Source organism: Entelurus aequoreus, linkage group LG04, assembly GCF_033978785.1.
Source record: "Entelurus aequoreus isolate RoL-2023_Sb linkage group LG04, RoL_Eaeq_v1.1, whole genome shotgun sequence".
Classification (NCBI taxonomy): domain Eukaryota; kingdom Metazoa; phylum Chordata; class Actinopteri; order Syngnathiformes; family Syngnathidae; genus Entelurus; species Entelurus aequoreus.
Window position 1 is genome coordinate 10988169 of NC_084734.1, and position 25254 is coordinate 11013422.

The 25254-nt window shown below is 39.5% G+C and overlaps 1 protein-coding gene across 1 annotated transcript; it reads right to left on the reverse strand.

Annotated features, from left to right (window-relative positions):
• Positions 1–501: 501 nt before the first annotated feature.
• Positions 502–25254, reverse strand: flrt1b (fibronectin leucine rich transmembrane protein 1b). The gene is made up of 2 exons (XM_062044213.1): positions 24682–25254; positions 502–8719 (listed from the first exon to the last, which is right to left on the reverse strand). Exon 2 carries the CDS (start codon positions 8701–8703, stop codon positions 6505–6507), a length of 2199 nt encoding a protein of 732 aa, XP_061900197.1. The 5' UTR covers positions 8704–8719; positions 24682–25254; the 3' UTR covers positions 502–6504.

A 25254-nucleotide genomic window follows, 5' to 3' on the forward strand; every position in this document is an offset into this window, starting at 1 on the left:
TCCATCGATAACAGACAGACATTTTTTTAACTGGTACTTGAATGGAATTAAATGCATTTGTCGAGGACAGTCTTGCATCATTTGAGCAATTTGCGAATCAAATTCAAGTTGTCCCAATTCAGTTGGTTTTGCTATTTGCAGGCAAACAAATGTATTAAAGAAAACATTTCAAAGTATAAGCTGGTAAATGAAAAACACCCTCTCTTAGAATTACTAAATTTATCACCCACAAGTAAAAAGCTTATCGCCAAATTTTTTATTATGCCCATGACATCAGCAGACGGTGTTAAAAGAGCCTGGGAACAGGAACTAAGAATAACAATACCCAAACAGCAATGGGAACGGACACTCTTTCAAATTCACAATTGCTCAATTAACAGCAGACTTAGGCTCATACAGTTTAAAGTGATTCATCGTTTTTTTACTACTCCAAAGTCTTATTACACAAATTTTATCCTGATACATCTCCACTTTGTGATAAATGTAAATCGGCTGAAGGTAAATCGGCTGAAGGATCACTGTCTCATTCGTTTTGGGAATGTCCAATTATTCAAACATTTTGGTCCAGCATTTTCTTTTTTTACTCAGGGGGTATATCAGAGAAAACTTGTCCCTGACAGGGATATAATCTTGTTTGGGTGGTCTTCAGAAACACAAAAACTTCCAAAATATGTTACAACCGTGTTGCTGCTCGGGACGGTCTTGGCCAAAAGACTCATTCTCAAAGACTGGAAAAGCCCGTCTGCACCCAACTTCAGGAACTGGCTAAATGAACTTGTGAATGTAATGACTCTTGAAAGAATACGATTTATAAACTCTGCAAGTATGAATAAATGGGAACAAACCTGGAAACCTTTACTGACATATTCCTTTTTTATTATCTTTATTATTTTCTGTATTGATCCTACACTATTATTGTTTTTTTTGGTTTTTTTTGTTACTTCTGATATGGCCTTCCCACGGTTTACTTGCGTATTTATTTATTTATTTTTTGTGACTTTTTATTTTCTATTGTTTTACATCTGATCAACTTCTGTGACTTTCCTTTTCTTTTTTAAGTGTGAACGGTGGAAAAGCCCTCGAGAGGTGATCTTGGGATCACTTCCTGAGGATCCTTGATGCAGAGGAATGTTCATCCATCTTGCTATGGTCTGGATAGCCTGCTGATCCTGAGCCAGAGCGGGATGGATGGATAAATATATACCAGAGGTCACCAACGCGGTGCCCGCGGGCACCAGGTAGCCCGTAAGGACCAGATGAGTAGCCCGCCGGCCTGTTCTAAAAATAGCTCAAATAACAGCACTTACCAGTGAGCTGCCTCTATTTTTGAAATTGTATTTATTTACTAGCAAGCTGGTCTCGCTTTGCCCGACATTTTTAATTCTAAGAGAGACAAAACTCAAATAGAATTTGAAAATCCAAGAAAATATTTTAAAGACTTGGTCTTCACTTGTTTAGATAAATTAATTAATTTTTTTTACTTTGCTTCTTATAACTTTCAGAAAGACAATTTTAGAGAAAAAATACAACCTTAAAAATGATTTTAGGATTTTTAAACACATATACCTTTTTACCTTTAAAAGTCCTTCCTCTTCTTTCCTGACAATTTAAATCAATGTTCAAGTATTTTTTTAATTTTTTATTGTAAAGAATAATAAATACATTTGAATTTAATTCTTCATTTTAGCTTCTGTTTTTTCGACGAAGAATATTTGTGAAATATTTCTTCAAACTTTTTATGATTAAAATTCAAAACAATTATTCTGGCAAATCTACAAAATCTGTAGAATCAAATGTAAATCTTATTTCAAAGTCTTTTGAATTTCTTTTAAACTTTTTGTTCTGGAAAATCTAGAAGAAATAATGATTTGTCTTTGTTAGAAATATAGCTTGGTCCAATTTGTTATATATTCTAAAAAAGTGCAGATTGGATTTTAACCTATTTCAAACATGTCATCCAAATTCTAAAATTAATCTTAATCAGGAAAAATTACTGATGATGTTCCATAAATTCTTTTTTTAATTTTTTCAAAAAGATTCAAATTAGCTAGTTTTTCTCTTCTTTTTTTCGGTTGAATTTTGAATTTTAAAGAGTCGAAATTGAAGATAAACTATGTTTCAAAATATAATTGTCATTTTTTTTTCTTGTTTTATCCTCTTTTAAACCATTCAATTAAGTGTAAATATCATTAATTATTAATAGAAACAGAGTCAAAGGTAAATTGAGCAAATTGGCTATTTCTGGCAATTTATTTAAGTGTGTATCAAACTGGTAGCCCTTCGCATTAATCAGTACCCAAGAAGTAGCTCTTGGTTTCAAAAAGGTTGGTGACCCCTGATATATACAATATCTGGGTATCTTTTCTAAAAATGTTTATACTGTAAACCTTAAATTGTTGGAGTTTAAGTGCACCTCTCTCCTCAAGTGTGCATGTGAGTGGGTATGAGTGGATGTGTGATTGTATGTAGGTTTTGCGTGACCAAAGTATGACTGTTAAATGTGATTTTAACTGTAAAATTCAATTTAAAAAAAAGAAAGCATCTTGTGGGGTCTATTTCGCCAAGTGGACCAGCCTGTCAGACCATGGCCACATTGGTCTACTAGCAGTTGAGAAATGCATGAATTGTAATCTAGAACTTACTTTTAGCAAGTTTTAGACCAAGCCGAAGCAGGCATTGGTTCATTGTGTCAACAATAGCAGCGTGAGCTAGCCTTAGCTCACTGCTATCAGTGCACTGCTAAAATAGTCCATCTGCGTTAGCACTTATAATAACAATATCATTCATATTTGGTAAACTTTCGGGTCACGACATGTAAATGGAGTTTTGTTGTCACTTTCTAAAATAGTCAGTCTGCGTTAGCACTTATAATAACAATATCACTCATATCTGGGTCATTTTTCAGGTCATGACATGTAAATGGAGTTTTGTTGGCAGTTTCTGGATGTTTTTAGAGAGTATAATGAGAGGACCCTCCATCTGTTGAACCAATTATTGGCTATTTATTTACGATTGTGAATGCATGAAAAAGCCTAACATAGGTGTTCTTGTCTTACATAAGGATTTTGAATGATAAACAGAACATCTCTTTCACATTGTTGCACATTTCCAGTACGACTGATCTAATAATATGGAGTGTTACTACTGTGATGTTAATCTGTGAATATAACTGAAGGTATTCAGAGCTCAATATTCAAAATGCCTGACTGAATTTGTGACATTTAAACAGTTTTCACATACTTTGGGGATTGTAAACACAATTGGATATGTTTAATGATACAATGAAACACAATTAAACATACAACTTGTTTTTCCACTCTACTGCTACTTTAAAGCTGTATACCATACCTGTCAACCTTCTCGTTTTCCCTGGGAAATCATCTTTTTTGTCCTTCTTTCTCAGATTTTTTTCCTTCATGAAAGTACAATTCTCGCTACTACTGCCGCGGGAACAGTGATTGAGTCCAGTAGACTAAAACCGCGGCAACATCCGGGGGTGGGCTGGTGACAGGCGAGTTGCACGTTACGTTACTCAATCAAATCAAGGCGAGAGATGAATGGGCATGAAGTCGACAGAGAAGACGTCTCTGCCGAAACTCCAAAGCTTGTGTAAATATCTTATTCAGACAAAAAGGATCTACTAAAGGTTTGGGTGTATTTAAACTCGATAGCGCACGCAAAGCCAATCTACTAAGCTCGTTCGCAGAGGATTGTGTCTCTTAAATCATTTTGCACTCACAGTGTCCATCCATCTTCTTCCGCTTATCCGAGATCGGGTCGTGGGGCCAGCAGCCTAAGAGACTTCCCTCTCCCCAGCCTCTTTGTCCAGCTCCTCCCGGGGTATCCCGAGGCGTTCCCAGGCCAGCCGAAGACATAGTCTTCCCAACGTGTCCTGGGTCTTCCCCGTGGCCTCCTACCGGTCGGACGTGCCCAAAACACCTCCCTAGGGAGGCATTCGAGTGGCACCCTGACCAGATGCCCGAACCACTTCATCTGGCTCCTCTCGATGTGGAGGAGCAGCTGCTTTACTTTGAGCTCTTCCCGGATGGCAGAGCTTCTCCCCCTATCTCTAAGGGAGAGACCCGCCACCCGGCGGAGGAAACTCATTTTGGCCGCTTGTACCCGTGATCTTGTCCTTTCGCTCATAACCCAAAGCTCATGGCCATAGGTGAGGATGGGAACGTAGATCTTGTCCTTTCGCTCATAACCCAAAGCTCATGACCATAGGTGAGGATGGGAACGTAGATCGACCGGTAAATTGAGAGCTTTGCCTTCCGGCTCAGCTCCTTCTTCACCACAATGGATCGATACAGCGTCCGCATTACTGAAGACGCCACACCGATCCGCCTGTCGATCTCACCATCCACTCTTCCCTCACTCGTGAACAAGACTCCCAGGTACTTGAACTCCTCCACTTGGGGCAAGATCTCCTCCCCAACCCGGAGTTGGCACTCCCCCCTTTTACGGGTGAGAACCATGGACGTGGTTTGATAAATCCCACTCAGTGTGATTTATCAAACCTGAAACTCTTACAGCCTATATTTAGCTTGTTTGGAAAGTACATGTAGGCACAGTTACGCACAAATGGATGCAAAGCCTGCACTGATAGACGATGGAGAGAGAGAACCTTCAGTGCTTGTGTCGACAAACACAAATATTTGACTTATTGTCACTCCAGCAATTCCATATTTGAGATGATGAAGGACTTTTTCTAATGTTAGCTTTTTCATATAGGAGATTTATTGAATATCTAAATAAAAAATCGTGCATTTTCTTGCGGCCGGATCATTCTAGCGCATTGCCGCAGTTATTGCCGGTCATGCGGTCTTTGGTGTGCTACAAATAGGTTCTGTCGTCTAGATGGTGCTGCTGTATTGCCCAGAAAAGGTGCTGCATGTTGAAGAACCCAGCAAAACCCTACAGGTCGGCGCATGATGCGCAGGAAATGACCGTATCCATGGTGACAGCCGGCAGTACACGCAGAATCCTCATTTAAATAGGGCGGTCTGCACCTTCTGCACCTGCTCCTTCATTGGAAAGGAGCCAGCTTAGGTGGTTCGGGCATCTCGTGCGGATGCCTCACGAGCGTCTCCCTAGGGAGGTCCTCGTTGCACGTCCCACTGGGAGGAGACCCTACGGCGGGCCAAGGACCAGATTTGGGGGATTACATCTCCTTTCTGGCCTGGGAACGCTTCGGGATCCACCAGGAGGAAGTTGCTAATGTTGCTCTGGAGAGGTAAGTCTGTGGGTCTCTGCTGGAGCTGTTGCCCCCGTGACCCGATTCCGGATAAGCGGTTGAAGATGGATGGATGGATGGTCTGCACCATTTTTGCAATTGCGCAAGCAGTCTTAGCAGATCACCCGCAACAATCCTGCGAGTAGTACACACAATTTTATAGCTACACACGCTGTTTAGCACTCCCGGTGAATCAGGCCGTTGTTATCTTTATGAAGAAGAAGAACAACAGGTAGCTAGTCACTCATCATCATCATGCTTTTTGTAACATCAAGGAATTATTTAGGGGACGGTGTGGCACAAAGAATGGAACCGTGACCTTAAAACCGAGGCACGTGCCGTTACACCCCAAGTTGTTCCAGACCCTTTCTAATGTTTCTTTCCCATAATCCTCCGACTCCACATTTAAACCAACACGGTTCTTTCACTCTCATTCTCAAAACGGCAGCCTTCAGCATCTCTCTTCTTTCATGTTTGCTCTCTCCATCCAAACATCTATCTATCCATCACTCCGGCTCTCTCTCTCTCTCTCTCTCCCACTCATTAGTCTCCCCATGTGGCGGTTTGTGTCTCATGTCTTTGTCAGAGCTGTTATCACTGCTGTCAGCTCCTTTTGGCGAGAACAAAGTCGTCCTCTACTCACGACGCCACAAAAAGACACGAGAGAAATGAAAGGAAAGAGCCTGGGCTAAAAACAAAGAGGCAGGAAGGAGGAACAATGGAATTGGGTGAAGTAATCCGGAGTAAAAGGGGGCGCGCGGGGGATCGGAACACGTATCTTCATGTCAACCACGATTGGATGTCATCTGTGGATTATAACAACTGTCAATTTCTGCTTCTGTCATCCCTTCATCTACACAGCAAAGAGCGTAGAGCTATCTCTATACACACGAATTGCCTTCCCTTGGTATTATAAATATATCGCCTTCTACATCAGCTAAGCCTAGGATATCAACCTCAAATAAGTTACTGTGGATTAAGAACAGCAGTTTTGAAAGACACACAGATAGGCAAAAGAGAAAAATGTAACCATTGATAAGTAGCACTGAAAGAAGAGTCTACTGCAACGTGTCTTACAGTCATAGAGTACAGGAGAGCATTGTCCAATCAAAACAGTTTCTTCTACTTAGCAAACATATCAGACTTGAACCAGCTGAGGCACAAAGGGTACTTTGGAAACCAAGGACAAAATGGCCGCGGGTCACAGGAGTTGTCACCATAGAGATGGCGCCAGGCATTCATGGCTCGGGGAGTACGACTCCGTGTCATCACGTGTAGGCGTAATCTATGTCAGGGATGCCGCCCTCTCTGTAGCCACGGTTGGTGCCGTAGGTGACGTTGTGGTGGCTGGTTTGGCTGATGATGGTGCCGTTGAGGCTGCCAGCTCTGTGGTTGCTGCGGTACGTCCCGTTAGCATGGGAGGAAGAGGACGAAGAAGGGAAAATGGTGTGGATGTAGGTGACATCCTCCAGTTTGGGCTGCAGAGGCTGATGGGCCATGGCTGTCATCTGGAACCCTGTAGGAGGGGCTCTGATTTCCAAAATGGAATTATCTTTTTTGGTGCCCGATTCTACATAGTCATCGTAATGCTTTCCTCCTCGCCCTCTGTTGTATGAAGTTGAGTCTTCCGACTTGTAACTTGTTCTTTGTCCATACCAGCAGAAAATACCAAAGATTAGCAGAAGACTTACCAATGCTGTAGCGCCCCCAATGATGCCTGCCAGGGGCAGGGCTGATAGCTCTGAGTCCTGTGTGTCCTTATCTGACCCCTCTCCTCTGGAGTTGACCAGCGCCTCTCCAGTCTCTATTTGAGAACAGGTTGGGGCAGAACCTTTATTGTTCGATTCAATGCTGCCTACCCGAGATGTCCCCATGCTGGAGCCCAGAAAAGTCTCCTGTCGTAATGGCAGCAAGCATATGAAATAATGTGAGCGTGGTGTGAGCTGGGTAAGGTGGTACTGCCTCCTCTCTCCGGGAACTAGAGTTTCTGTGATGGAACCGAGTGCTGCGCTGGATTCCAACCTCAGCCAGGATAGACGGAATGAGGGTGCTGGCTGTGGACACAACCAGCTGACCAGCACACTGTCTGAAGAAAGAGCTTTTACAGTCAGCTCAAGGGCCTCTCCAGATACTTGACCTTCTCCCGCGGCAGGCAGAGGCATAACCAGGCCTGGTCGCTTGGCTCGCAGCGTGAAAAGGGAACCTTGGGTAGGGACCAGCAAAGAGTTAGTAGTAGCGCTGCCATGGGGAACTGGAACCACAGCTTGCCCCTCCCCTCCAACACTATCTTCACCTCCTCCATCCTTTTCTGATGGATTCACCCCGACTCCAGTAGCTGGACCAGCTGGTGGTCCTTCACACTGTTCTATCAGATAGGTAAGGTCTTTAAGGGACTGGCCTTTCACAGCTTCAGGCCCCAGACAGGTCAAACCCCTGACTGTTACAGCAACCCCCCAGCTGTGCAGCCATGCGTGGAGCCAGCGAAGGTTGCAACCACAGTACCAGGGGTTTCCTCGCAGCAGCAACAACTCCAAACTGTCGGTGTCCTTAAGAAGCCCTCGAGGAAGACTGGTCAGATTGTTTCCCGATAGGTCTAGCTTCTGCAGCCGGCGCATCCCGTCCAGTGATCCTCTTGGTATGTGAGTCATCCCGTTATCCTGTAAATGGAGCCGAATAAGATGAGCTGATGGTAGGTTGATTGGTGGGGACTGCAAGGCATTTCGGACTAGCGATAGCTCTGTCAGATTAGCGAGGCGGGAAAAGGTGTCATCTGCAATGCGAGTGTTAGCTAACAGATTCCCATCCAGGACTAGGCGTCGCAAGGAGGACAGCCCTCGGAAGGCATGCGTGGGGATGGTGTTGATTCTGTTGTCGTCTAATCGCAGCTCCTCCAAGGATGCCGGCAAGCCTGCGGGGATGCTTGACAGGTGGTTCCGAGACAGAAAGAGCAGTCGTAGCCGTGGAGTCCCAGAAAAGGCACGCTCCTGGATACTCACAGTTGATATTGAATTATCATCCAAGTGTAAACGCTCCAGCAGCGGTAACTTGGCCAGAGATGATCGTGGTAAAGTTCGTATATTATTATCCTGCAAATGGAGCTCCCGTAATGAAGGTGGGAGGTGTATGGGAAATTCATCCAACTGATTGGCGTACAGATAAATAACTCGTATAGAAGTACTGCGCTCCAGTGACTGAGGCAGGCCGGCGTTAGTCAGCCGATTGCTCTGTAGGTAGAGGATGGCAGCCGTCAACGGTAAAGGTGGAATCAAACTGAGTCCACGGTCGTTACAGTAGACAAAACCTTCATCGCAGCGGCAGACTGAGGGGCAAACTATCCCTTCATCCCCCTCACCCGTTTCCAGAGCGATTGCAGCTGCTGCCAGTTCCAGCACCTCGGCCAATAAGGTGAGGCACAGGAGTAACAGGAAGAGCCAATCGCGGAGCTCGGCAATGCTCTCAGTCGCCATGTTGGTGTCCCGGCTCCTGAGGGAAAAGAGAGATGAGATGCTCGTTTAAAACTTTTGCAAACCTTTATCACTGTTCTGTTACAACTACAAGTTGTAACATTGTTACATGTGTACATGTCGCCATCGTGTGGTCAGTGCAGTTAATGCATCTTTGAAAAGTGCAAGTTTTGAATCAAACTTTATTGACCGGAAGTTGGATCAGCCAAGTGAGAAGTTTCCGGTGCCAGCACGTACTTCATGGTGGTTCTTTTTGAAAAAAAAAAACTGCATATATATTTTGTTTAAGGTTGCATCGCCGGTTTGTACCAAAAATTGAACTTTGCAACTTTGTTTTTGTCCAAAATATTGCGAGCTAAATTCATGATTGGTGATTCGTAAAATTGAGTCCTTTGCTGTGGTGTGCCGTCAGGGCCAGCAAGACCTTCAGAAATCATCATCATAATTAAAGTTAAATAATTTCTTTATTTACTTTCCCTATATATGTAAAAGTATTCATATTCTCTTCATGTCATATTATGCTCCTTCCAATGTTGTTATGTTTAGTATTAGTTTGTATCCAATCAGAATTCAACTAGCTTTTGTTGCCATGCTGTACCAAATATGCCCGGGGCCTTCAGAATCAACAATGTGTGTGCACTGTAAGCGAACGGGCACATACAGTTGATAGACAATTGCGATAGCCAATCAGATCACGAGTTATTGTCAGTAAGGCCTTTTAGCTGGCCTCACATTGAACGTGACATTTACGCGTCCTGTGATTGGATACTCACTCGGACCGTTAGCGGATGGATTTGAGAATGCATACAGTTGATAGACAGTTGCGAAAGCCAATCAGATCACAAGTTGTTGACAACAGCCTATCTCGGTAGCCTGATGTTAACAAGACTGTGATTGGATACTCACTTGTCATTCCAAAGTCAGTATCCAATCACAAGTTTCAATTTAGCAGGAAGCGGGAAGTGTTGCGTCGTAGCCATACCGGGCTAGCAGAGAAATCACAGATACTCACTTTTTTTTTAACCCACAAAGAAGGAGAACAAAACGTTGATTAGGTGGCAGATATATATTTGCAAGGCCATTTTCAAGAAGGATATTTAAAGAGAAACTACATCTCGTGAGACCATGTCGGCCAACCCCGGAAGCTAGCTCAGCTGTTTCCACTCGAATGAACGGACGACGAGCGGTACCACTGGCTTATACGGCGTCGAATAGGTGCTACTAATTGTGAGTTCAAACATTTTATTTTTTCACTTTTAATGTTTTTTGCAATTTTAATTCTGACAATACCAAATAAGATATTTTTTAATTGCTGATGCGGGTTTATTGATTTTTAAAAACGTCGGAAAATAACCCGTTTTGTACACTGCTGATGTGATTATAATGTCATTAAAAAAAGACAGGTGTTAAACAGACATTGATTGATTGATTGATTGATTGAGACTTTTATTAGTAGATTGCACAGTACAGTACATATTCCCTACAATTGACCACTAAATGGTAACACCCCAATACGTTTTTCAACTTGTTTAACTCGGGGTCCACGTTAATCAATTCATGCACCCCTAACGGCACAATCACAATGAATTTCTTGAACTTTAAACGTCACATTTAACAGAACAAATATTGGTATGTAGTCACACAGTACAGGCCAAAAGTTTGGACACACCTTCTCCTCATTCAATGTGTTTTCTTTATTTCCATGACTATTTACATTGTAGATTGTCACATCAAAACTATGAATGAACACATGTGGAGTTATGTACTTTTGTGAAAACATGTTTTATATTCTAGTTTCTTCAATATAGCCACCCTTTGCTCTGGTTACTGCTTTTGCACACTCTTGGCATTCTCTGCATGAGCTTCAAGAGGTAGTCACCTGAAATGGGTTTTCACTTCACAGGTGTGCTTGGAGCTCGTGGAGAGAATGCCAAGCGAGTGCAAAGAAACTAGAATATAAAACATGTTTTCAGTTCAAGTACATAACTCCACATGTGTTCATTCATAGTTTTGATGTGACAATCTACAATGTAAATAGTCATGAAAATAAAGAAAACCCATTGAACGAGGAGAAGGTGTGTCCAAACTTTTGGCCTGCACTGTATCTTTACACAGTAATAGTTTAAATGTGTTTAAACTGCATTATATGTTATGATATAGCATCCTCAGGGACTCATCCCACCTAGGTCACCACTGGCTTGAACTCTTGCCCTCAGGGAGGCGCTATAAGAGCATCAAAGCAAAGACAAATAGACTGAAAAACAGTTTCTATCCTAGAGCTTTTATTGCCCTAAACTCTGCACTTACCCGAACACTCACCACTTTCTTAATGCTAAGTTCACACCAACGGCGCTTTAAAGCGGCATGCAAAGCGGCGTTATAGCGTAACAAAGCATGATTAAAGCATGAGGGTCCTAATGGATCGTGGGAAAGCTTGTAGTGAAGCGGGACATGCGGCAAGTTCGCCAAAATTTTTTAAACGGTTTAAAAAAATTCTGCGCTCTGTCAAGAATGGAATAAAGCGCAGAGAGCGTATGAAAGCGTGAAAAAGCGTGACAAAGCTCAGCAAAACTTGACTAAAAGCGTAGGAAAGCTTAACAGATCTTGGTTCAAAGCGCGGACCCCAGTCTACAACTACAAATAGGAAGTGACTGTGATATTGACTAGTGACATTGAAACTTTTATGTAAAACCAACACAGGATTACAAATCCATTCTCTTTTGCATCATTGCCTTTTTTATACGATGATCATTGTTTCTGTACTTCTGTTAGAGTGTGCTGTTTGATGTTGCAGTTTGACATTACTGTCTATAATTTTTCTGTATGAAAATGTTAATAATAAAGAGAATATGTTACGTTTTATAAAAGAAATGCCTTTTATTATTTTCAACGAGCATAAGAAATGAAAGATAGATATTTATTAAGATGACAAAAATAAAAGAAATGAAGATATAAAACATAATATAACGAAAAAAAAGAGAAATTGAAAAAATAAATGAATATACAAAATGTGTGGATAATTGTCTTTTATTATTTTCAACTAGCATAAGAAATGAAAGATAGATATTTATTAAGATGACAAAAATAAAAGAAATGAAGATATAAAACATAATATAATGAAAAAAAAAGAGAAATTGAAAAAATAAATGAATATAAAAAATGTGTGGATAATTGCCTTTTATTATTTTCAACTAGCATAAGAAATGAAAGACAGATATTTATTAAGATGACAAAAATAAAAGAAATGAAGATATAAAACATAATATAACGAAAAAAAGAGACATTTAAAAAATAAATGAATATAAAAAATGGGTGGATAATTGCCTTTTATTATTTTCAACTAGCATAAGAAATGAAAGATAGATATTTATTAAGATGACAAAAATAAAAGAAATGAAGATATAAAACATAATATAACGAAAAAAAGAGAAATTGAAAAAATAAATGAATATAAAAAATGCGTGGATAATTGCCTTTTATTATTTTCAACTAGCATAAGAAATGAAAGATAGATATTTATTAAGATGACAAAAATAAAAGAAATTAAGATATAAAACATAATATAACGAAAAAAAGAGAAATTGAAAAAATAAATGAATATAAAAAATGTGTGGATAATTGCCTTTTATTATTTTCAACTAGCATAAGAAAAGAAAGATAGATATTTATTAAGATGACAAAAATAAAATAAATGAAGATATAAAACATAATATAACGGAAAAAAAATTGAAATTGAAAAAATAAATGAATATAAAAAATGGGTGGATAATTGCCTTTTATTATTTTCAACTAGCATAAGAAATGAAAGATAGATATTTATTAAGATGACAAAAATAAAATAAATGAAGATATAAAACATAATATAACGGAAAAAAAAGAGAAATTGAAAAAATAAATGAATATAAAAAATGTGTGGTAAACAGTATACTGAGTTTTTCACATTTTTTTCTTATTTTTGTTGTAACAATGCACAACAGAGCTTGATAATCGTGTCAGAGCCTTAATTAAAGCATCAGGATCGCATCAAAGCGTAATAAAGTTCAATAAAGCGTAATAAAACGTATCAAAGCGTGATTTAAAGCGTATCAAAGCGGGATCAAAGCGTGAGGAACGGTAACAAAGCGGCAACTCATTCGTATCAGAGCGTATCAAAGCATAACAGTACTTCAGAGATCGGGATATTTGTGGAAAAATTGACAAAAATGACGGCGCTTTGCTCGCCGCTTTAAAGCGTGGCAGGCGCCGTTGGTGTGAACCAGGCATAACCTGCTTAACTCTGATAGAGATCTGCTGTGCAATATGTTTTTAAACATTTTTATTATGTTTTTACATTTTTTATTATTGTTTGTTGTCTTAAGAGCATTTACGTAGGTTGTTTTAAAAGCATTGAGCTGGATTGCTGTTCAATTCCGTTGTTTCCATGCAATGACAATAAAGGTATTCCGATTCTGATATGTTAAACATAATAAATAAATATACTTCAACTACAATATACCACAAATTGATTAACGTGGACCCCGACTTAAACAAGTGGAAAATCGTATTCGGGTGTTACCATTTAGTGGTCAATTGTACGGAATATGTGCACTCTACTAATACAAGTTTCAATCAATCAATATATCTTACACAGTTTGCATATATTTAAACTGTTTGATATCATTTGAATCTCTCTCTTTCTTTCTGGAAGATCAAAGAAGAGTTCTCCATCTCTGTACAAACTGCTTAGGAAACTGGGCATGATTTTAAGAATACTCGATGCACATGGCTGAAGATTGCGATGTAAATGTAATCAAGTATTGCTAACAAGTAAAGTTTTTCCCTCTCTCGACTCGGTGCGGAAAATGCGAGGGTTGAGCGGCGAAACATACTTTGGAGAGGCCGTCCATTATTATTTGGGTCAGCGCAAACCCGAGCACAAGACAAATGGGCAATTTAACGCGGAGCGAGATGGGAGGTGAAGTGAGAGGCTGAGGAAGATTACCAGAATCAGGGGGAGCAAATAGATGACAGAGATGGAGGAAATTGGACAGTGACAGTTTCCCTCACGAGATTAACTGAAATGGAATGAGTGACATGAAAGTAAAGTGGAGAAATGATTGGGGTGGGGAGGAAATCCGATTAATTGCACGCGGCGCTGCTGCTGATAGCTGCCGAGACGGCGTTGAAGTCGCGGTGACTGTGCTGGGGTGAAGTCGTTGGAACAACTCTGAAAAAAGCCCACACCAATTAAAGAAGTCATCACACCTATCCTCACTATAACAATCTACAAGGTTAATATAGGTTGCTTCTCTTTCTTCCCCTCCATTGTTCTGCTTTCTTTTGTATCTCTACTTATCATGACGTACAATATATGTATTGTTGCATTTGAACAAGAGGTATTGTTGATATTAGAGGTAAATTATTGGTATTGTTCATTATCAATAGTGATATTTCTATTGGTATTTGTATTGCTCCATTGGTAGTGTAATAATGCTCATTGTCATTTCTGTGTTATTAATATTTACCTAAAGATTTGTTGCTATACACATACTGTACATATACATTCACTGTACAAACATACATATACACATACATGTACATTCACTGTACAAACATACATATACACATACATGTACATATACATTCACTGTACAAACATACATATACACATACTGTACATATACATTCACTGTACAAACATACATATACACATACCGTACATATACAAGTACATATACATACATACACTCATAATCACGTTTCATCAAACATATATTAACGTTGTTGCCCTAGGGTAAACTGGGTATAACACATGGCACACTGACAAAGCTTAACCTATCGTTACTATAACAATCTACAAGGTTAATATAGCTTGCTTCTCTGTCTTTCCCTACATTTTTCTGATTTATTTCGTATCTCAAGTTATCATTACGTATATGTATTGTTGCATTTGAGCAACTGTATTGTTGATAATAGAGGTATATTATTTGTATTGTTCATTATCAATAGCGATATTTCTATTGGTATTTGTATTGCTCCATTGGTAGTGTAATAATGTTCATTTTCATTTCTGTATTATTATTTATTTCGCTAACTGCTTCTTTGCTAGCACTATTACCATCATATTTGTACATATCATATTTACTAATGTTGCTCTATTGTTGTTGTTGTTGTTGTTGTTTTTGTCTCTCTGTCTAATCCCCCTCTTGTCCCCACAATTACCCCCCTCCGTCTTCCTTTTTTCCCCCCTTTCTATCCCCTCCTGCTCCGGCCCGGCTGCACCAAATGATAATATAAATACGTTTAATAAAGTCAAATACAAATAAGGCAACAAGAGAAGTATCCCACACTTCTCTTTTGTAAACGTGTACAGCCGATACGGGCATCTACATCTACTATATCAGTGGTCCCCAACCCTTTTTGTAGCTGGGGACCGGTCAACGCTAGAAAATTTGTCCCACGGACCGGGGGTGGGGGAGGATTTTTATTTTTTTTTTTCATAAAGAAATACAATCATGTGTGCTTACGGACTGTATCCCTGTAGACCAGGGGTCACCAACGCGGTGCCCGCGGGCACCAGGTAGCCCGTAAGGACCAGATGAGTAGCCCGCCGGTCTGTTCTAAAAATAGCTCAAATAGCAGCACTTAAGAGTGAGCTGCCTCTATTTTTTAAATTGTATTTATTTACTAGCAAGCTGGTCTCGCTTTGCCCGACATTTTTAATTCTAAGAGAGACAAAACTCAAATAGAATTTGAAAATCCAAGAAAATATTTTAAAGACTTGGTCTTCACTTGTTTAAATAAATTCATTAATTATTTTACTTTGCTTCTTATAACTTTCAGAAAGACAATTTTAGAGAAAAAATACAACCTTAAAAATTATTTTAGGATTTTTAAACACATATACCTTTTTACCTTTTAAATTCCTTCCTCTTCTTTCCTGACAATTTAAATCAATGTTCAAGTAAAAAAAAAATATTTTTTATTGTAAAGAATAATAAATAAATTTTTTAATTTAATTCTTCATTTTAGCTTCTGTTTTGTCGACGAAGAATATTTGTGAAATATTTCTTCAAACTTATTATGATTAAAATTCAAAAAAATTATTCTGGCAAATCTAGAAAATCTGTAGAATCAAATTTAAATCTTATTTCAAAGTGTTTTGAATTATTTTAAATTTTTTGTTCTGGAAAATCTAGAAGAAATAATGATTTGTCTTTGTTAGAAATATAGCTTGGTCCAATTTGTTATACATTCTAACAAAGTGTAGATTGGATTTTAACCTATTTAAAACATGTCATAAAAATTCTAAAATTAATCTTAATAAGGAAAAATGACTCATGATGTTCCATAAATTCTTTTTTTAAAGTTTTTCTCTTCTTTTTTTCGGTTGAATTTTGAATTTTCGAAATTGAAGATAAACTATGTTTCAAAATGTAATTGTCATTTTTTTCGTTTTTTCTCCGCTTTTAAACCGTTCAATTAAGTGTAAATATCATTAATTATTAATAATAACATAGAGTTAAAGGTAAATTGAGCAAATTGGCTATTTCTGGCAATTTATTGAAGTGTGTATCAAACTGGTAACCCTTCGCATTAATCAGTACCCAAGAAGTAGCTCTTGGTTTCAAAAAGGTTGGTGACCCCTGCTGTAGACTGTATTGATCTATATTGATGTATAATTTATATATTGTGCTTTTTATGTTGATTTATTTAAAAAAATAAATAAATAAAAAAAAACAACTTTTATACGGTATACGGACGGTATAGCTCGGTTGGTAGAGCGGCCGTGCCAGCAACTTGAGGGTTGCAGGTTCGATCCCCGCTTCCGCCATCCTAGTCACTGCCGTTGTGTCCTTGGGCAAGACACTTTACCCACCTGCTCCCAGTGCCACCCACACTGGTTTAAAAAATGTAACTTAGATATTGGGTTTCACAATGTAAAGCGCTTTGAGTCACTTGAGAAAAAGCGCTATATAAATGTAATTCACTTCACTTCACTTATTTTATTTTTATTTTTTATTTCTTGCGCGGCCCGGTACCGGTCCGTGGACCGATTGGTACCGGGCCGCGCAAGAAATAATAAAAAAAAAAAAAAAATTGGTTGTTGGTTGGGGACCACTGTATTATATGATTTGCCTGAGAAGTTGGACAGGACAAAAAAAGTAAAAATAAGTAATCACACACACAGTCGTCTCAATAAAAGCTGGCATGCATAATGCATATTTGACTTTCTTTGCTTTGTGACATTTCTATCAATTATTCAGGCCTGACATATCTTGAAATGCCTCTCATAGAGCATACAGAAATCATGATGCCGCTACTCGCAGCCACAACATGTGGACTATTTATAGAACGATAATAACACAATGGTGAAAAGAGTGTTGATTACAGAATCCTCGCCTCTGGCTTAAAAGGATGTTCTTCATCATTTGACAACACATTTGATAACCAAATTTCTGTGCAAATGTGCATGTGAGACTCCATCTTGCTACATGCAAAAATTGCCCCCTCAGTGGCAGTCAAAATTCCATGCAAAGCGAACAAGACGTGGCAACAATGGAACAGACAGAGGGATGGTTGTGGGGTTGTGGGGGGGGGGGGAAAGGGAGCGATGGGAAGGAGAAGAGGAGGCAGATGGAGAGCTGGTCTGTCAGGAGGCGTGGTGGGGGTGATGCTGTAAAGAAATATGTCCGTAGAGTCTTGCAAAAGAAGGCATGGTTGCGTGTCTCTGCTTATAGCATCTGTGTGTGTGTGTGTGCGTGTGTGTGTGTGTACGCAACGGTCCAACAAAATAACACATATGCTCTGCAATTTGGCATGTACCCAGTCGTTTTTTTTTAATTCTCAGACGTTAATTTCGAAGCTTCCATTTGAGCGTTGCAGTCATTGGCAGCATTTATTCCAGGAGCATATGGACACCAGCTGACACTTCCCAGGTAGAAAACAGTCTAAGAATATCAACAAGCATATGCTTGGACGCACAACTCCAATTCGTATCTTTTTTTATACCTCTATTTTTGGCAAAACCCACCCACCCTTTGTCTTTATTTATTTTTTTTTACATAATTTAACACATCCTCATAATGATACTTGGATTTGTGTTATTTACACTTCCTGACTCAGTTCTCCCATCCAACTGTTGTTTCATATGGTGCTCTCTGTTTCTCACACCCTCCTCTCCAACTACACACGCTTTGTCATTCCTCATCGCTGGGGTAGGAACATTTTCTTCTCGTCTCTAGGGCTTTTTGTGCGCTACTTTTTCGTCTGCCGGGTCCTACAAACTGAGATTGCGTCAATCAACTTTGTCAATGAATTATTCCCACCTGTCCTGTGACTGTCCAAAGTCCAGCCTACTAATTCAGCTGGTATAGGTTACGTAGAAAATAAATACAGTACATTTTCTAATGTATTCTTCTTCTAGTCTCCTAAAGTCGTCGGGTCAAAACACCAAAAAGTTGAACTTCAAAATGACTTTGATTGATTGATTGAGACTTTTATTAGTAGATTGCACAGTGAAGTACATATTCCGTACAATTGACCACTAAATGGTAACACCCGAATAAGTTTTTCAACTTGTTTAAGTCGGGGTCCACTTAAATTGATTCATGATACAGATATATACTATCAGATATATACTGTTGCGCTGACCAGCTCTTCCTCCCAGGGATTTTAAGCTGCTGGTCACTCCCAAATTCGGGGAATTTCATGAAAATTCGGGAATTAAAAAAAAAAAAAGTTAAATATTTAGAATGTTGTGAATGAGTTGAAATGGTTAGTGTTGGAATTTAAAAAAATCGGTCAAGAAATGTTGCAATAGTAACATTTTGAAATGAGAAATAGCATTATGGAATTCCTGGAATTTCGGGAAAACCGGGAATTTTTACAGTTCAAAAAACAACTTTGTTTTTTGTCTTGATTAAAACGGTGGAACGGTTAAAAATGTGGAAGGAGTAGTCGACAGAAAAAAGGGTGAAAAAACGGGAATGCTGGGAAATCCCAGAATTTTTTTGAACTTGGAAAAATTATAGTTTGAATGTCCAGGATGAGTGGAATAGGTTGAGGGTGGAATGGTTTGGATTGGATAAAAAATGTGGGAGTTGTGGAACTTTGAAAAAATGTCCCATTCTTTTCAATGGGAATTTCATGGGAATTTGGGAATTTTTTAGAAAATGCTGAATTTTTTGAATGTTGTGAATGAGTTGAAATGGTTAGTGTTGGAAATTTTCCAATCGGTCGAGAAATGTTGAAGTAGTAACATTTTGAAATGAGAAATAGTATTACCGAATTCCTGGAATTTCGGGAAAACTTTGTTTCTTGTCCTGATTAAGATGGTGGAACAGTTGAAAGATGTGGAAGGAGTAGTCGACAGAAAAAAGGGTGAAAAAACGGGATTTCTGGGAAATCCTGGAATTGTTTTTAACTTGGAAACATGATAGTTTGAATGTCAAGGATGAGTGGAATATGTTGAGGGTGGAATGGTTTGAATCGGTTGAAAAATGTGGAAATGGTGGAAATGGCCAATTCATTTTGAATGGGAAAAAATGTCCTGGAAAAACAAGAATTCTTGGAAATCTGGGAATTTTTGGAATTTGTCAAGGGAAAGCCCACGATGCCCGAAACATGTGGGAATTGAGAAACTTTGAATAATGTCCAATTCATTTCAATGGGAATTTCATGGGAATTTGGGAATTTTGGGAAAAGCGGGAATTTTTTGGAAAATGTTAAAAAAACTTGAATGTTTGGAATGAGTTCAAATGGTTGGTGTTGGAATTTTTCAAATTGGTCGAGACATGTTGAAGTAGTAACATTTGTAAATGAAAAATGGTATTAAAGAATTCCAGGAATTTCAGGAAAAACGGGAATTTTTCCAGTTCAAAAAACAACTTTGTTTTTTTGTCCTGATTAAGAGGAATGTTTTGGAACGGTTGAAGTTGGTTGAAAAATGTGGAAGGATTAGTCGACATAAAAAGGGTGAAAAAAGGGTTTGAAAAAAAGGGAATTCCTGGAATTTTTTTTAACTTGGAAAAATTATAGTTTGAATGTTGAGGATGAGTGGAATATGTTGAAGGGGTAATGGTTTGAATGGGTTGAACAATGTGGAAATGGACCATTTATTTTGAATTGGAAAAATGTCCCGGAAAACCGGGAATTCTGAGAAATCTGGGGAATTTTTTGAATTTGTCAAGGGAAAGCCTGTGATTCTCAAATAGACTGAACAGTTTGAAGTTGGAACGGTTTGAATCTGGTGAAAAATGTGGGAATTGAGAAGCTTTGAAAAATGTCCCATTCATTTCAATGGGAATTTCATGGAAATTTGGGAATTTTGGGAAAAGCGGGAATTTTTTTGAAAATTAAAAAAAAACTTAAATGTTTTGAATGAGTTCAAATGGTTGGTGTTGGAATTTTTCAAATAGGTTGAGACATGTTGAAGTAGTAACAATTGTATATGAGAAATGGTATTAAAGAATTCCAGGAATTTTGGGAAAAACAGGAATTTTTCCAGTTCAAAAAACAACTTAGTTTTTTGTCCTGATTAAGAGGAATGTTTTGGAATGGTTGAAGTCGGTTGAAAAATGTGGAAGGAATAGTAGACAGAAAAAGGTGTGAAACTAGGGTTTGAAAAAAGGGAATTCCTGGAATGTTTTTTAACTTGGAAAAATGATAGTTTGAATGTCGAGGATGAGTGGAATATGTTGAAGGGGGAATGGTTTGAATGGGTTGAACAATGTGGAAATGGTGGAAATGGACCATTTATTTTGAATTGGAAAAATGTCCCGGAAAACCGGGAATTCTGAGAAATCTGGGGAATTTTTTGAATTTGTCAAGGGAAAGCCTGTGATTCCCGAATAGACTGAACAGTTTGAAGTTGGAACGGTTTGAATCTGGTGAAAAATGTGGGAATTGAGAAGCTTTGAAAAATGTCCCATTCATTTCAATGGGAATTTCATGGAAATTTGGGAAATTTGGGAATTTTGGGAAAAGCGGGAATTTTTTTGAAAATTAAAAAAAAACTTAAATGTTTTGAATGAGTTCAAATGGTTGGTGTTGGAATTTTTCAAATAGGTTGAGACATGTTGAAGTAGTAACAATTGTATATGAGAAATGGTATTAAAGAATTCCAGGAATTTCGGGAAAAACAGGAATTTTTCCAGTTCAAAAAACAACTTAGTTTTTTGTCATGATTAAGAGGAATGTTTTGGAATGGCTGAAGTCGGTTGAAAAATGTGGAAGGAATAGTAGACAGAAAAAGGTGTGAAACAAGGGTTTGAAAAAAAGGGAATTCCTGGAATGTTTTTTAACTTGGAAAAATGATAGTTTGAATGTCAAGGATGAGTGGAATATGTTGAAGGGGGAATGGTTTGAATGGGTTGAACAATGTGGAAATGGTGGAAATGGACCATTTATTTTGAATTGGAAAAATGTCCCGGAAAACCGGGAATTCTGAGAAATCTGGGGAATTTTTTGAATTTGTCAAGGGAAAGCCTGCAATTCCCAAATAAACTGAACAGTTTGAAGTTGGAACGGTTTGAATCTGGTGAAAAATGTGGGAATTGAGAAACTTTGAAAAATGTCCCATTCATTTCAATGGGAATTTCATGGAAATTTGGGAATTTTGGGAAAAGCAGGAATTTTTTGGAAAATGTTAAAAAAAACTTGAATGTTTTGAATGAGTTCAAATGGTTGGTGTTGGAATTTTTCAAATCGGTCGAGACATGTTGAAGTAGTAACATTTGTATATGAAAAATAGTATTAAAGAATTCCAGGAATTTCAGGAAAAACGGGAATTTTTCCAGTTCAAAAAACAACTTGGTTTTTTTGTCCTGATTAAGAGGAATGTTTTGGAATGGTTGAAGTCGGTTGACAAATGTGGAAGGAATAGTCGACAGAAAAAGGTGTGAAACAAGGGTTTGAAAAAAAGGGAATTCCTGGAATGTTTTTTAACTTGGAAAAATTATAGCTTGAATGTCGAGGATGAGTGGAATATGTTGAAGGGGGAATGGTTTGAATGGGTTGAACAATGTGGAAATGGTGGAAATGGACCATTTATTTTGAATTGGAAAAATGTCCCGGAAAACCGGGAATTCTGAGAAATCCGGGGAATTTTTTGAATTTGTCAAGGGAAAGCCCGCAATTCCCAAATAAACTGAACAGTTTGAAGTTGGAACGGTTTGAATCTGGTGAAAAATGTGGGAATTGAGAAACTTTGAAAAATGTCCCATTCATTTCAATGGGAATTTCATGGAAATTTGGGAATTTTAGGAAAAGCGGGAATTTTTGGGAAAATTTAAAAAAAACTTCAATGTTTTGAATGAGTTCAAATGGTTGGTGCTGGAATTTTTCAAATAGGTTGAGACATGTTGAAGTAGTAACAATATTATATGAGAAAGGGTATTAAAGAATTCCAGGAATTTCGGGAAAAAAAAGGAATTTTTCCAGTTAAAAAAACAACTTAGTTTTTTGTCCTGATTAAGAGGAATGTTTTGGAACGGTTGAAGTCGGTTGACAAATGTGGAAGGATTAGTCGACAGAAAAAAGTCTAAAACAAGGGTTTGAAAAAAAGGGAATTCCTGGAATGTTTTTCAACTTGGAAAAATGATAATTTGAATGTCCAGGATGAGTGGAATATGTTGAAGGGGAAATGGTTTGAATAGGTTGAAAAATTTGAAAATGGTGGACGTTTGAAAAATGGTCAATTCATTTTGAATGGGATAAATGTCCCGGAAAACCTGGAATTCTGGGAAATCTGGGAATTTTTGGAATTAGTCAAGGGAAAGCCCGCGATTCCCGAATAGGCTGAACAGTTTGAAGTTGGAACGCTTTGAATCAGGTGAAAAATGTGGAAGGTAGAGCGTGCCAAAATGTGGAGAAGAAGACTTAGTCGAGGAATAATAATAATAATAATAATAAATAGATGAATGTTGGTGTAGAAAAGCCTATGTGTGAATGTTTGGAGCATTCATACAATTAATCATAGGATTTAACAGTTTGGCATTTCACAATTTGGTATGTATCTCTGCATTATGGTTACTGTTTGAATCGTTTTTTTGTACAGTAAGAGTAGGAAATGTATACCATATATTTACTTAGCCAATAAATATTGGTACGTCTTTGTAACAATTCGAAAAATCAAAACAAAAATCCTCAGTAAAAATTTTCGTCAAAAAATGATTTTGTCGATTGACAGCTGAGATAGGCGGACAAGAGATAAGGGACAAGCGGTAGAAAAATATTTACGTGGTATCAGTGTGGACATCTAGTACACCACTCCTCCATACGTCATCAGCCTGGTTTGTAGGAACTACCTGAACTGTGAAATGCGGTGAGAACACAAACCACACACTTCTACAGGAACCTACAGATCCAGGAACTAGAGGTTCTAGGAACTAGAGGTTCCAGGAACCAGAGGCTCCGGGAACCAAAAGTTCCTGAACCTTTGTTGGAAAAGGGCCTAACGCTCAGTTGTTGGTGCGAACATGATGCGTGTAACCTGACTCTGGCCAGATCCTTGTAGTTGGCTGAGCTCCACACAAGGATATGGGACTTCTCAATAGGAGATGTATTCCAGAAGGCGGGGCCTTGTAAAAAAAAAAAAAGGAAACTCATTTTGGCCGCTTGTACCCGTGATCTTGTCCTTTCGGTCATAACCCAAAGCTCATGACAGCAGCCTAAGCAGGGAAACCCAGACTTCGCTCTCCCCAGCCACTTCGTCCAGCTCTTCCCGGGGGATCCCGAGGCGTTCCCAGGCCAGCCGGGAGACATAGTCTTCCCAACGTGTCCTGGGTCTTCCCCGTGGCCTCCTACCGGTCGGACGTGCCCTAAACACCTCCCTAGGGAGGCGTTCGGGTGGCATCCTGACCAGATGGCCGAACCACCTCAACTGGCTCCTCTCGATGCGGAGGAGCAGCGGGTTTACTTTGAGCTTCTCACCCTATCTCTAAGGGAGAGCCCCGCCACCCGGCGGAGGAAACTCATTTCGGCCGCTTGTACCCGTGATCCTGTCCTTTCGGTCATAACCCAAAGCTCATGACCATAGGTGAGGATGGGAACGTAGATCGACCGGTAAATTGAGAGCTTTGCCTTCCGGCTCAGCTCCTTCTTCACCACAACGGATCGATACAGCGTCCGCATTACTGAAGACGCCGCACCGATCCGCCTGTCGATCTCACGATCCACTCTCCCCCCACTCGTGAACAAGACTCCGAGGTACTTGAACTCCTCCACTTGGGGCAGGGTCTCGTCCCCAACCCGGAGATGGCACTCCACCTGATGAGAGCCACGCCGAGAAATCCAAACTCGGTCGGAAGAAGAGCCAAAACATCCTCGCCACCAAATAAATGCCTTCAAAACCCTTCTATGTTCATCTTTTAAAGAATGAATATGTTGCCATTGTTGTTTGAATCAAACAGTCGCTCCGGCACTACGTCACATCTCAGAAATCCCGCCCGGCGATCCTGATCGGTTCATTATTTGTTGCTATCTGGAGGGAGTTTGCAATGCCCTCGAGCCCAGACCCTCGTGTGGACCTCAACCAACTAAAAGGGTCTGGCGAGAGTCAGGTTATGATGCGTGTTCAACTTTTCCGTATTGATGCTTGAAATGAACTCAGCGGTTATATTCATGCTGAGTCAGCAGTTTCATGCTAATACAGTATGAGTTGTTGCTGCTGTAGTATACTTGTTCATAGGTGACCATCGGCTCTAAGAAAGCTACGTTTCCCTCTCCATTTCATCATGCAATATTAAAGAAATACGGACCTTCCTTTGATTATGCTTTAAATGAAAACCCTGTGTTCTTTGTCGGTTTAGGTAAACAAACCTTAGATCTGATGCAGATGTACACGAAGTAGACTCTACTAAGCTTATCTCAGCCCTTTGTTGTGAAGGTGAAGGGTTTGGTTGTTTCTGCGTCCTTGTCAGAAATGTGCTGGCTTGGGTGAATAGATAGTTTTCTTAGACTTGAGGGTCTTGTTGACATGATTGCCGAGTGCTTGCTCACCTTCTCGGTCTGCGCCTTCCACTGGGTTGAGCGCGGCGTTAGTCGGTGTTATGTGAGCGATGTCGCAGTGGCTCGCGGCGCGTCGCCTTCCACAAGCCGTTCAGATATGAAGCCTCGTCCCTTGGGGCTGTGGAACGTTCCTCGGCATGGACGAGTGATGATAGCGATACTGATAGTCTTTACCACAGGGCTCCAGTAGTGGCAACACCAGCATGACTCAGGGCCACAACATTTGTGGTTGTCTGTTCTTACAGCCAGCCTATCTCGCTCTGTCTGTGGGAAACGGGGGGCCTGCCAAGTCAAGTCATCTTCACCCGGCGTCTACGGGCCTAATTCAGAACTCCGACACCAAAAGGAGACAGTTGGGAAGACAGTCCAGAGACTGGTGTCGGGCTCCAGGGTCCTTCTTGGAAGTCAAAGGCAATCCAGGATACTCAGTGGGTCATAGGAGTGTTGAACCATGCGAGGGGATTTCACTCGCTTAGGAATTCACAGTTCAGATATGAAAAGATAGTTTGTGTTGTTCTTTTCTCTCACTTTTCAATGGTAGTCCACTCTATTCAGGATCGTCCA